This window comes from Nestor notabilis, unplaced genomic scaffold (genome assembly GCF_000696875.1).
Source record: "Nestor notabilis isolate BGI_N333 unplaced genomic scaffold, ASM69687v1 scaffold8224, whole genome shotgun sequence".
Lineage (NCBI taxonomy): Eukaryota > Metazoa > Chordata > Aves > Psittaciformes > Psittacidae > Nestor > Nestor notabilis.
The window spans coordinates 117,476-130,477 of NW_009926043.1; the positions used below are offsets into that span (position 1 = coordinate 117,476).

Sequence of the window (13,002 nt, forward strand, 5' to 3'; positions counted from 1 at the left end):
TCCATGATTGTTCCTCATCACCGAGAAGTACGGCTGTGATGTCTTTTGAAACATCTTTCATTGTGCCCTATGTAAGCTAATGAAAACACTCTTAATAAAAGCAAATGATGCCCAGGATAGACTACAAAAATAGCACCTTTTTTACTGCTACAGACTGTCTACAACCACATTACAGCCCTGACTTAACAATCTATCCCTCTTCTTCACAGTACTTGTGCAACATGCTGAACTGTAATGTGTGCACTGCAGCCCCTGTAACACATATGGTCATTAGGAAAGAACCAAATGCTTTGTTGAATGAGAACGGACTGAAACATTGTGTTTTACCGCAGTACAGCCCATTATCCCATTCCTTTGATCTAGATTACCTCTATCTACATTTAAATTCATGTATTTCTCTGAACTACCTCTCATCATGAACCAGCAAACAAATGAGCTAAGAGGAAGTTGTATCACTGACAGTGTGAGATCAGAGGTCCACTGGAAACTTCCTGGGCACTTCAGATAGCATGCTACCTACAGGATGCTGGTTGGTGCCCTAAAAGAGCTTCTGCCCAGGGAACATCCATGCTGGGCAACAGAAACATACTTGCTCTTAAAAGAGCCATTTGGCTACCCATCCTTTCAAGCCTGGGAATGTAAAGCCGGCCCTAATTCTTGCTTATTTGTGAGCACACTGGGAAGCAGAAAGTGAAAGGGTCACATGTGTTTCCATTTTGTGCTTTTATAACCTATGTTAGGTAACGTTATACAGTTTGATTGCCTGACTGAACAAAAAAGTTATTCAAGGTTTCAGTTCTGCATGCTGCCCCTCTGAAAACCTGGTGGAAACACTTGAGAGCTTGTTGAAGATCCAAGATCTTTGGCTACTTTTAAGGGAGTATCTGAATACATTATGTTCTGAGTTGCCTCCTCCTTCTTTCCCCAACCTGCCATCTGTACACATAACATGCTATATAAAGGGTCATATGACATATGTTGCCCTTTTATCTTGCTCATAAGCATCTTAGGTTATAATTACATGTCTAGAGCACACCTAGCAGGAAATGTTTCCTAGTAGTCCAACCATACAGAACTAGTTAAAGAGCATCTTCTACCCAGCCAAAAACCCACAGTGACTTTTGTGACAAGCTGATTTTTTTTCCCCGGGGAACTTAAGAAAGTTCCTGATTTGCCACATATATATGATTTGTCAGGAGGAATTTCCCACAAACAATTTCAGTTCATGTTCTATAGATTATGCATTGGCCAAGCATGACTAAAAACTTTCAGCTGTAGCCCATGTACAAAAGATGTCTCATTTACTGAAGTATTGAGATCTAACTTTTCTTCCCAGAAAGTGAAAGTTTCTAACATGTCCAGTGGACCAAACATAAATAAGACACTCCCTTGAAGGAGCACTGGCAGCCACAAAAGTAATGAAAAGCAATTTGCCTTATTATTCGTTTGCTATAGCCATTTAGTTGAGCATTCCAAGTACTTGTTCATGCCTACACTCAAAGGGCAGGAGCAGGTCTATACATCTCAGTAAGTTCTTATGGCAGTTACCAGCATCCTCAGTTTTAGTAATTTCATCTCTCATTTTTAACTTACAAAATTTCAGTCAACAGTCTGCTTGCTTGTTCCCAGGCTACAAGCTTCTGGCAGCACATACTCAGTTTAATGACAGGCTTAGGTCTGTTCCAGCAGATTATTAAAAAAAACCCCACATTCTGATGAAAAAATCATTTGTGTTTAAATAGCTACGCAGTCCAATGAGACAATTTGAGGGTTTTGGCTGGTTTTTCCTCTCTTACGGACCTTTATCAAGCCAATATACACATGCACACAGACAGTATTCAAAGGAGAGTTTAGCAATGTGTTTGTGCTTAAGTTTCATTACCTGCCAAACACATTACAGTAGGTGCATTATTGTTGCTCTGTGTTTCCATAGCCAGGCTTATTCAAGAGACCAAGTAGCTTAGCTTAACACTAGTCACATAAGGTATGCCTTGATTGTTTCTTTTAAATATGACTACTTTGAACTTTAACAAGGATGCATATATACTTTAATACTTGTCAACAATTTACTGTAATAGCAGCAAGGTGGCTGATAAACTGCCAATTATCCTTCTTCCATGTGCTAAATTACTGCTACATATTTTTGGAGATCCTAACAACAGTGCAGGAGAAAGGACATCAAATGATGCTTAGAAATGTGATACACATTTTCATTTCACACTCCATCAGTTTTTACAACTAGAGCTCCATGAAATGTATGAGAATACTTGGCTAACAGCCATATCTACTGAGGTGTAAAATAAGGATCAGATCTCTTTTAAAGAGAGTTTCATTTTCTTTAAATCAGATGTTGACATTTTTCCAAAATATATTGTAAATATTCCTTACCTCTACTCATCGATTAAGTTTGAATCTCTGAATCCAATTTTGACCCGTTCTAATGGCATGTAACCAATACACAGTTTCTAAAAACAGCTTTGTGAAGCAAAATAAACCAATTCATCCTTCCACTAAACTAGAACTAAAATACATTAAATTGTATAATCGCTGCTGTTAAATCTTTTCAGTTTTACTAAGCTATTGCACTCTGGAACAAGAAACAAGTGTATTATTGCCTTTAGAGTCAGCAAAGTAAAGCTATGAGCATCAGCAAAAACATCTTTTAAATTCAGATTTTAATCTGTCAGGAAAGATTAAAGCTTCATACATACATAAAAGGGGAACTATAAAATGATAACAGATACATAGCATGGAATCATTACGCTTGAACAGCTGCTGTTTTAGTAGTGTAGTAAAGCAGAAAATGTCTTTTACTCACCCCTGTTAAACCAGAAACTTCTCCTTTTGCTAATGGTCGAGTGATAGATGCAGTGTAAACTCTGGCATCTGATAATGGTTGCCCCTTCATGAAATGTTTCCCAGCTTCATAAATATTCACTTCCACCATTTTACCCATTAACAAAGGATCCTTTGGTACAAGAACCTTTGAAATAAAGATAAAGACATAGTAAATGCCACAAAGAACATCAATGTCTCCAGCTTCCGCTCAGGAAACAGGTATTTTATAAACATCAAAGCAAATCTTAAAACTTAAAAAATTTAGTCACCAGCATACACTATAGCCCCTGACACACTTGACCAGTAACATCTCCAGCTTGTGTTCTTCAAGATCTTTGCACTGTTAGCTCAGCTTTTTTTCAACTCAAACCAATTCAGTGAGTTGTGTTTTTTGATTGATGAGAATGTTGGGGCTGAGTTGCAACATTTGAAGCCAGACTTAAATAGTTTCCAAGGGTACTCGTACTACACAGTTGTAACAGACTGCTGTAAAGCTTCCTGTTTTCACATCTATCCCATGATACTGCTTTTTTTAAAAAGATGTTTTTGAGTCTGTAAATGCTTTGGGACAGAAATTATGCCCTACTTTCTGTTTGCACAAGGCCTTATTTTGATTGTGCAGATCCTTTGAAGCTGAGATGCATGATTGACAATGAATGCTTGTAAAAATGGATGAGTGTTTCTTTGGTTAGCAACTAGTGCCACCCTTTCCTCAATATGCCATAATATCAGACAGTCCCATAAGAACTTCACAAAGAAGACACGACGTAACAGATGTTCTTAAATCATTTGTGTTACAAAAGAAAGATCCCAGCATACAGGAGCAACATTTTTTGCTGGAAGAACAAGTGGCATAAAAAGGCTTTAAAAAGAGAGCAGTTAAAGACCGAGTCATTTCCCGATTAAACACTGAAAAAAACGAATCACAGGGACTTAATCACATTTACTTAAAGCTCATTGAGACACAAATGCAACCTTTTCAAAGGAGATGAAGACAAATGTGTATCTTGATTTTTGGATGCTGAAACTGAACTGCCTTAAAATGCTTTGAGTTTTAGATGACATGCAGAGAATTTTCAGAGGAAAACTCTGTACCAACCACATTTGGAGAGCATTGTGTTGCCAAACAGTGCCTCTCCATTCCCACTTATTACAAATATCAGTTGACCCACTTGGAGGAAATCATCACTCGTAGCTTCCCTTTTTCTCTGAAGGCTCAAGGTGTGCATGGCTGCAGGATTTTCCAGATCCTAGGATTCTGCTGAGCTTCCTAAGCATCTTCCATGAAAAGCAGACCTCTTTGCCTTTCAGAGATGGGTAAGATGAGACTAACTGGAACTAAGTGGCAAACCCAAAGCCAGGATCCTAATGCTGAGAGAGTATTACAATAAGAGTAGGTCACAGTTCTTCCCACGTCATTCGTCTCAGGCAAATTTAAATCAAAGGAAAATGAGGTAGCTAAGCACCACTGGGCTGTGACCTCTGTAAATCTTGGCATCTCCATACGTGAAATGGCATCAGCTAAATATAAAACCTCAGGGACAGACATGGGCAGGGGACTACTACTTCAGAAAGAGGTTAAATGAAAACATCTGGGTGGTACTGTAAACAACCAAGCAGCCAGGCTTGGTGTACACTCATACATTTTTCTGATCTAAGCCTTTGTTAGGAAAAATTCCCCAAACATATTTCCAAGAAACAAAGCCATACCAGCAGAAACCCTCATCTTGACTGCTGCTCTGGCAAACTACCCTTTGGTCAGTTCAGACTACTCGGTTCAATGAACATCACCAAAGTCTCTACAAATGTAAGCTGTAATTGTACCAAGAAGTCTGTCAGTGTAGCTCTACTGATATGGCTTTAATAGAAAACTCTTTTAATATAGATGAGGTCAGTGAAGAGAGAATAGGTTTGATAACTATTTGAGTTAACAGAACATTACACTGGGATTCTCAGCTCCAGCTTCCAAACTGTAATTCAATATTTAGTGACTCAAGAGTGGTTTTCAATTTACTATCATCAAATTCACTGCTATTAAATTTGAGTAAATAGCACCAAGTCTTGTACTTATCTGGACAAACAGTAATATATTATCATTGTCAAACATGCCACACAAGATTTTAGGGAAAAACCATGCATTTTAAAAATGGAAAGTAAGTAGTCCATAATAAAATTTAAAATTACTCCTTATGTTAGCATTTGTATTTCATGTATTCTTCACCAGTCCCAATCAGGAGTGGTATTAGGGGCTGTATAAACACCCCATAAAACATCTTCTTTTTGCACATACTGATTTCCTTTAATTCACAAAACTTTCATAAAATAAGCACTGAACACCGAAAAGCCCCAAGCAATTTCTTTTTAATATCTATATGGAAAACTATGTTCCTCAAATACGACTGATAAGCTACAAAAGCAAGGAACAGCAATATGTAAGATATAGAAGAGGCTGGAGATTAACTACAAGAGATTCAAAAAAAAAAAAAAAAAAAAAAAAAATAGTGACCCAGATATCTAATAGAAGCAGATATTTCAAGAGCAGCAATGTTACTTACTACTAAGCAAAACTAAACAAATAAACGCTGTAACATAACCCAGAACCAGGAGAAAGCGCTATTGGTGACTATGGAAGTACAGCCATCAGCAGCCTCTCCAGGTTCAGACAACTGAATAACTAAAGGTAGCGAGAGCAAACTGTAGACAGCTCAGTGCAAGAAAATGAAGGACAAGGAAAAGGCAAAACCAGAATGAAATCATCTAAGCAAAACTAAACAAATAAACGCTGTAACATAACCCAGAACCAGGAGAAAGCGCTATTGGTGACTATGGAAGTACAGCCATCAGCAGCCTCTCCAGGTTCAGACAACTGAATAACTAAAGGTAGCGAGAGCAAACTGTAGACAGCTCAGTGCAAGAAAATGAAGGACAAGGAAAAGGCAAAACCAGAATGAAATCATGATGATTCAGAAAAGCTGATTTTGCTGGTTTTCAGCAAGTCATCTGCTTTTGAGCGAAAGTAATGATTTTGTGAAATAGGTGCTGTACTTCCTTCCTAGCTTACAGATAAAGTTTCTGTGTGGAAAGAATTCATTTATAGAAAGTACATAGAAGGAAATACAACATATCAGGCTGAAGTGTTAATCCTGAAAAAGTTTCTGACCCTTCCTACTGTTTGAATTATTTTTATTTTTAGTTTTAGTTCTTCAAATCGCATTGCCTGATTGCATGATTTTCTGAATGATGTATAGAAATTATGAAGATTCAACTATTCAGAAAACAATGCTTTGGAGACACAGAAATTAAAATGACTGTGCATCTCATAAACAAGTCTTGATGGTCACATCAAGAAATTGTTCCTGGAAGAATGTTGCCTGCAAAATGTTTCTTATTTCTTTACCATTCTTTTTTTTCCTCCACTGTGGCACACTGTGTTGCTGAGATTATCAGAAAGGAAAGATAAAACAGCAAGATGTTATTTTGTTTATGTAACTGTACCTGCTCATAGAAAGGATTGTGAGCAACATAGTAATTGGAATCAAAGGATTCTTCTGTTACCAGAACTCTCTGCCTCTCACCAACCTGGAAAATAAAAGACAGAGAGATGACTCAGAAAACAAAAATAATGAATTAGACTCAGAAGAGAGCTGCAACTACAAACAAACAGTCTCAGCAGAAATAATCAAATTCTCTGAACAAATTCTGTGTCAGCAAGAAGACGGGGCAGAGAAAGCCCTAATTCAAACTGCCTAAAACTGACAGGGTTAGAAGTCAGAATTGAGGGCTAGAACTGAGGTACTGCAATGGCTTAACATGAAATTCCAGTTCAGAAATATAAACTAATTTAGAAATTAACACAAAATTCCAGTTCAGAAATATACACAAGAACAAATAAAAATATCAGATATACACAGTCCATGAAAAAAAAACCCCACAAAACCAAACAACCCTTCAGCACAAGAACAAATAAAAATATCAGATATGCACAGTCCATGAAAAAAAAAACACAAAACCAAACAACCCTTCAGCACAAAATTCTGCAATCAATCACGGAAAAGGGTAACATCATCTGCCCCATCCCATCTGTCCCTCCACCCTTCCAACAGCCCTATGACAAACAAAACTACTAGCAGCACCTGAGAGAAAGTGGGAACTCTAGCACACTGCACAGCTTCTACATGCCATCAAGCTCATCTATTTACCTTTTTTTTTTTTTAAAGCCACACTTGTTCTTTACAGTGATAGGGCATCTCTTTATTCCTTCTTGGTGATTTCACTAAGCTGTACTCATGAGAACACATTGATTTCCATGACAGCTGAGTCAACACTGCATATTACAAAGACTCAGTGAAGAAGAGTTTTGAACAATTCACAGACACTGCATATTAAAGACCAACTAAATACCGGGCTAAAAACCCCAGTGTTTCAATGATACCTCCAAACTTTCAAATGCACTAAAACAGTTTAAAGGAAGCACCAGTTATACAATTAGTTAAGTGGGAGACCCCAAGGCAGATCAGTCACATTTAGGTGCCAAGTAAATATGAAACAAAATCTGACTTTCCCTGAAGTTCAAGATTCCCCACACAACATCTGAATTTATCCATTCCTGAGATTTGTAATCAAATTTATAGCCTAATTTCTGCAAACCTAGGAGGACATTTAGCTAACATTTTTAGTCTGAGCCCATCACTATTTTTAATTTTTTTTAAACATTTAAATGTGCCCTGGATTATTTTCAAAATGTTTGACAAATGCATTCTGCAAATTACAACTGTCTAGCAAGTTAAATTTACTCATTGCTTTTAGTGCTATTCTAAGAATCAAAAAGGTTTCACATTTTACTCCAAACTTTTAATATCTGTAAGCAAAGCTGAATTCAAGACTCTCCCCCTTCCCTGAAGGACTTCCATGGCACCCTAGGGGCAGCTGTTATCTAGAAGTTTTAGGACCTCCATCATAAAGGCCATGTGGATGAGTAAGAAGATGCAAGATGTTTTGATTCTTTAAGGTACAAGCAGCAAAAGTGAAAGACCAGGATTTTCTCTAACAGTCAATGGCAGAAAAAAAGAACATGAAGAAATAAGAACGGCAATATCACATCTACGTTATAGTGTGTGTGTATATATATAAACATATACATACTGTACATATGCATATATGTACACACAACCTGCCCTCATATATAACTCTCCGCTTGACAAAAAGAAAGACTTCATGGAATATCTCTTGCCTTCCCCTCCCTGTGCACGTACCTGGAGTATTCCCAAAGTAAGCCCTGGAGAGCAGGGGGACAGCGAGCAGCCAGCTTTCTGTGTAACCATTTGCCATTCCCCTAAACAGTGAGGTGTGTTTTTCTTCCCAGAAAACAGTTAATTCGAATCCCCAGAGGAGTGTTGCAAATACAAGTCACGAAAGCATTGGAGATAACAATGCCAGTAATAAGATTACAGTGAACATTTCCCCTGAATGGAGAGAAGGGCTTTTTTTGTTTGTTTGTGAATATTTGAGTCCATAGCTTTTAAAAATCACAAGCCAGTATCTGCTATAGCACTACAGGACCAAAGTCTCAGATGTCACACAATATTAAGAAAAAGAGGAGGATGATATGTTAGACAAGCAACATGCACCCTCAGGGAAACATGCTACCACTGAAAAGCACCAAGGCCAGTCACCAAGTCATGTCCTCATCTTGTATTCATTATTTATCGATACCATAACTTACCAAAACTTAATCAAAGCAATACTGGGTCTGTAACTCATTTCACAATTGTCTTGTGGTTCCCTGGTTGTCTCTGGTCATAATGCTCTGCCTTCACCGTCTCTATGAATCCTGCCTGTGAGGTAGTCTAAGCTACATGTGTTACCTTCATACTCTCAGATGACGGAATGGCAAGCATGATATGCAAAAAATAATTAAAAAAAAATAAATCAGAGGGAAGAAGAAAGGAACACCTGTGTTTGATCATCTGATATAAACAGTGGTTTCTTCAGAGACACATTGCCAGTTTTTCTTATCTTTCCCTCCATGAGCAAAAACAGTTCAGGTCTCCATGTCTCAGTGAGACAGAGCTTCTGGGCTCAGAATTTCTCAGGAATGAGAGGAAACCAGGAAGACTAAACTCGTCACACAGCATCAAAACTGTGGCATTAAATTGAGTACCAGAAATGCAGAGGAGCCAAACATCCTATATCAATTTACAGTACATACAAAAACACACACAAGACTAAGATGGCATACTGCAAGGAGTACATGGAAACCCGGTAATTGTTCACACAGTTACTGGATTTGTAGCCTTGGCCAAGGCTGGGCTCACAGAGGAAGACAATATTCAGCTATTTGAAGACTCTTTTGCCATAACAACAGAAAAAGAAAATTCCATTTAATGAGTTAGGCCACTGGGTATTCATGATCTACAAGACTAATTGGCTGCATGCATTTGTAAGACAGAAAATGACTATCTATCCTGCATCCAAGTATAATTAAGAAAAAATGTAAGTATGCAGAATGCTGCTTTGGTATTGAAATTTCTTCAAGAAGTAGAATATGTCATCATTTCTGGAATTATTCCCCTGGGATCTCTAAGTGCTTAAGTTTCACCTCTCTGAGAAAGAATTTAAATATGCAGAAACCAGACACGATATCTAATAACAGTCATAATTATAATAACCTTTGATGATTTTTTTTCAGGCATGTACCAGCAGAAGTAATTCAGTATCTTATTTTTATTCCTAGCCTTTCATCTGCTTCCACAGGTATGCTCTAGTTCCAGCTCTCAGGGAACTACAGTTCTGACAAAGCATCCAGAACTGAGGAAACTCAGCCCTAGCATCTCAATTTGGAGAGTCCTATATAAGTAGGATTTTTTTTCTTTACAGAGGATAACATGAAAATAATGACGAATGACAGCAAAAACTCGCCTGCCAACCTCCCCCATCCCAAGGTGGACTGGTCCCATGGAGAATTTGTTTTCATCAAAATTAACAAATGCTGCTGGTGCTATCACTTCCTACACTGCAACAGTTGCCAGGGACTTCGTAGATCTCAGAATTAGTAATCAAATCACTTATGAACTTTTATTTTGCTTTCATTTATCTTATGGGAAATTCTGACACGATAGTTCTATAACACAGTTTTTCCTTTACCGAATACTACAAAAAGCAGTTTTTCCAGCTGGCTGATTTTCTAAAATGAATGAATAGTAAGAAATGTCGAACATCCTTCTTGGCTGCAGTCAACCTTGGTTTATTTTTGAAGCCCAAACTGACTGAATCATATATAAAACATAAGGCTGGTTTTTAAATTCTACAATAGTATGGGTGCAAAAGTCAGGCCCTGTTTACATGCTTTGATAGAATATTGCTACTTAACATCAACAATGGCCTGCTGTAATTATATGCAGATAACTTATGCCTCTAATATTTTTTTCTTTTAGTTTATGAAAACTGTAATTGTTCCAGGTTGATTCACTATGTCTTGAAGCCAGAGCATGTGGCACATGATCCTTCTTACTCTTTCCTTATTTTTATCTGAATATTGCTAGTTGTGTTTTTAAGAGTCTCCATTTGGCTAAAAAAATTGAATATTAAAACAACTGTATTTCTAGATTTCTCTGATAGAAGGTGGCATGATGGACATACAGCCATCCCCACTGATTTAGAAGCAGTTGCCAAAGCTGCCTTCAGGTTGAGTTCAATTCATAGTGGAATTGATGAGCACCTCTCCATTTGTGTTGAAGGAGGCTGGCTTGAATTCTGACCCCACTCCCCCCACTGTGCAACATACTTAGTACAAGGCTTGGAAGCCATACAAAAAGCTACTTTCCTGTATTTGTTATTTAAATACGCCGTAAAGCGGGCAATAAAAAATACACACTGTGTGTATGTTTTAGCAGATTATTCTGATGTACAGGATATTTCTGGTAAACATGCATATTTTGACCTTTACTAAGTATATCAATGTTTAAGCAAAAGTAATTGGAAAGTGTTCTCTCCCTATTTTTCAGTTGTGTTCTATTTAAAATAAATTCTAATAGCTATGCAGACGATGTGTCCTTCCCTATAAAGCAGAGAAGAACTGCTGGACCTACTTTTTATGAATCACATGAATCCCTCTAAAATTAGAAGCCAAAAGTCTCAAAAATCATAATTAAACATTCTCTAAGCCTTCTAGTTATAGATTGTAGGTGTTTCCCTCTCCAGACAGGCAAGTCTAGGTGTGACACAACCTCCCTGTAAAAAGCACAAAGTTTGTTGAAACTTACGACATGACCATATTGATGATACCAGGGCACATCTCTTTCCAAACTTTCCTTTGTACTGCTTTTTTCTGCTATTCAGCAGTGCTCCTCCAACATTTAGGGTGTATACGTATCTCCCTTTCTGAAGGTAGCCCCGGAAACAAAGAATGGACTTGTCTTGGAGTTCTTCTATAGAATTGTTTGGTTATTAAACGTTGAGATTGGAAAGCAGTAACATCAGAACAGTTCAGCTCCTGAGCATGACAATTTTAATGCCACGATAAAAATAGTTTGCTAGCATACGGCATAGACAGCTGCCACTTTACTAGGGCTTATGCTACAACTACTGTCCAATTCCAGATGGGTAGGTGTCTCTTTTTTATTATATTATGGTTAGTGCATAACCCTGTACAGAAATGTAGCAACAGAGTGACATTAATATTTAGAGTCCTGTATCTTTCACATCATACAACAATCAGAATAATCTTTACAACACCAGTCTGGCTCATTTTACACATGAGGAAAGAAACAGAGAACTTGACTACTCCAGCGGTGCACAGTAAGTGGCAAAATTCACCACACGCATTTCATGCATTCTTAGTTCCTCCTCCCAAACTAGACAGTGCTGCCTCCATCCTACAATGCCACTAATTATCAAGAAAAACAAAATTCTCAATCTCTTACATAGATCACAGAGCTATGTATGAACTAGAAATAAATCTGGATATTACTGGTCCCACCTATCTGTATCAGACTGTTTTATACTTCAAGTCCAGTGTGGCTAAATTTTACTATTTCACACTCACTATGAGTCTATGTTTTTTTCTGACTTAACATTGCTCAGGTTTTTTGCAGCCTTGGAAATGGCACTGGGTAGTCGTCTTTGTATGTAGGAAAGTACTTAGCTCTTAAGTAGAGAACTTCAGAATCCCAAGTGAAAAGCAGCCAATATTCATGGAAGTGTCTCATTTCACTGTCAACAAATACAGCTGACTGTCAAACCACCATTACTAAACTGCCCATCTTTAAACAAAATTGCAGGATTTTTATTTTAAAAGGATTACTAAAATGTATGATTTATAGTATTTAAGCAAACTGCTTTGTTTGTTTTAGGCACACATTCTTCAGACATACTGCTCTTTCCACAGCATTATTCAAGAATTCAGAATGGACACAGGCAACAGATGCCCACAGGACAAACTCTTTCAACCATTTTCCAGGCTGGCTTGAGGCTGTGTGAGCAGGAAGGAAGGATTAGGTATAAATTAAAGACAGCCAGCTCTAATAGTACACAATCAGCATAACAAAAAAGTGCCTCAGACCTTCAGCAGCAGGCAATGTAGCTCATTAAAAGCAAGTGAACACCTTCTCCTTGGTCCCCTTATGAACTTGTTGGCATGGCTACAGGGGAGGGAAAAGGTAGTGAGAGAAGGAGGCAAGAGATGGAAGTAGACTGCTTCTGCTTTCTTGGCCCATTGCTCATGCTTCAGGGTAAATAGATCCTTTCTATTACTGTGCACCTGCATCTGACTGCTTCATTTTGATTTGATCTCCTGCTGTGAAAATGTAGCTTCTTCCAGCACATACAAACCCTGCCATGCCGCTCAGATGAAAATTATATTCAGAGATGTGAGCAGTGACCTAAAAATGACAACTGGTCCTCAAAATATCTGATTCCTTTTAAATTCTGTAAGCTTTCATTTTGCTTGTCTCTCCTCGTTGCCTAGAAAAGAGGTAATAAAAGTAGCATGTTGACAACTCTGTCCTATCATCTTTCTAAAGTTTATTAACTGTGTACAATATTATAAAAGGAAAACAAATTTCTGAAATGGAAGATAGATATTGCCTCTTAAAGCTGGCTCTCTCATTTAGATCTTTCTGCTGTAAACCTGGGCTTAAGCAATAAAAGGATGAGGTGGCAGAATCT

At 37.8% G+C, this 13,002-nt stretch overlaps 1 protein-coding gene across 1 annotated transcript in view; it reads right to left on the reverse strand.

Moving 5' to 3' along the window:
* Positions 1–13,002, reverse strand: part of CDKAL1 (CDK5 regulatory subunit associated protein 1-like 1) — a 150,457-nt gene that overhangs the window by 20,094 nt on the left and 117,361 nt on the right. The window contains exons 6-7 of the mRNA XM_010013331.1: positions 6,334–6,417; positions 2,819–2,983 (exon numbers count right to left, since the gene is read on the reverse strand). Of these exons, the coding sequence (XP_010011633.1) occupies positions 2,819–2,983; positions 6,334–6,417 (249 nt within the window). The remainder of the gene's footprint in view (positions 1–2,818; positions 2,984–6,333; positions 6,418–13,002) is intronic.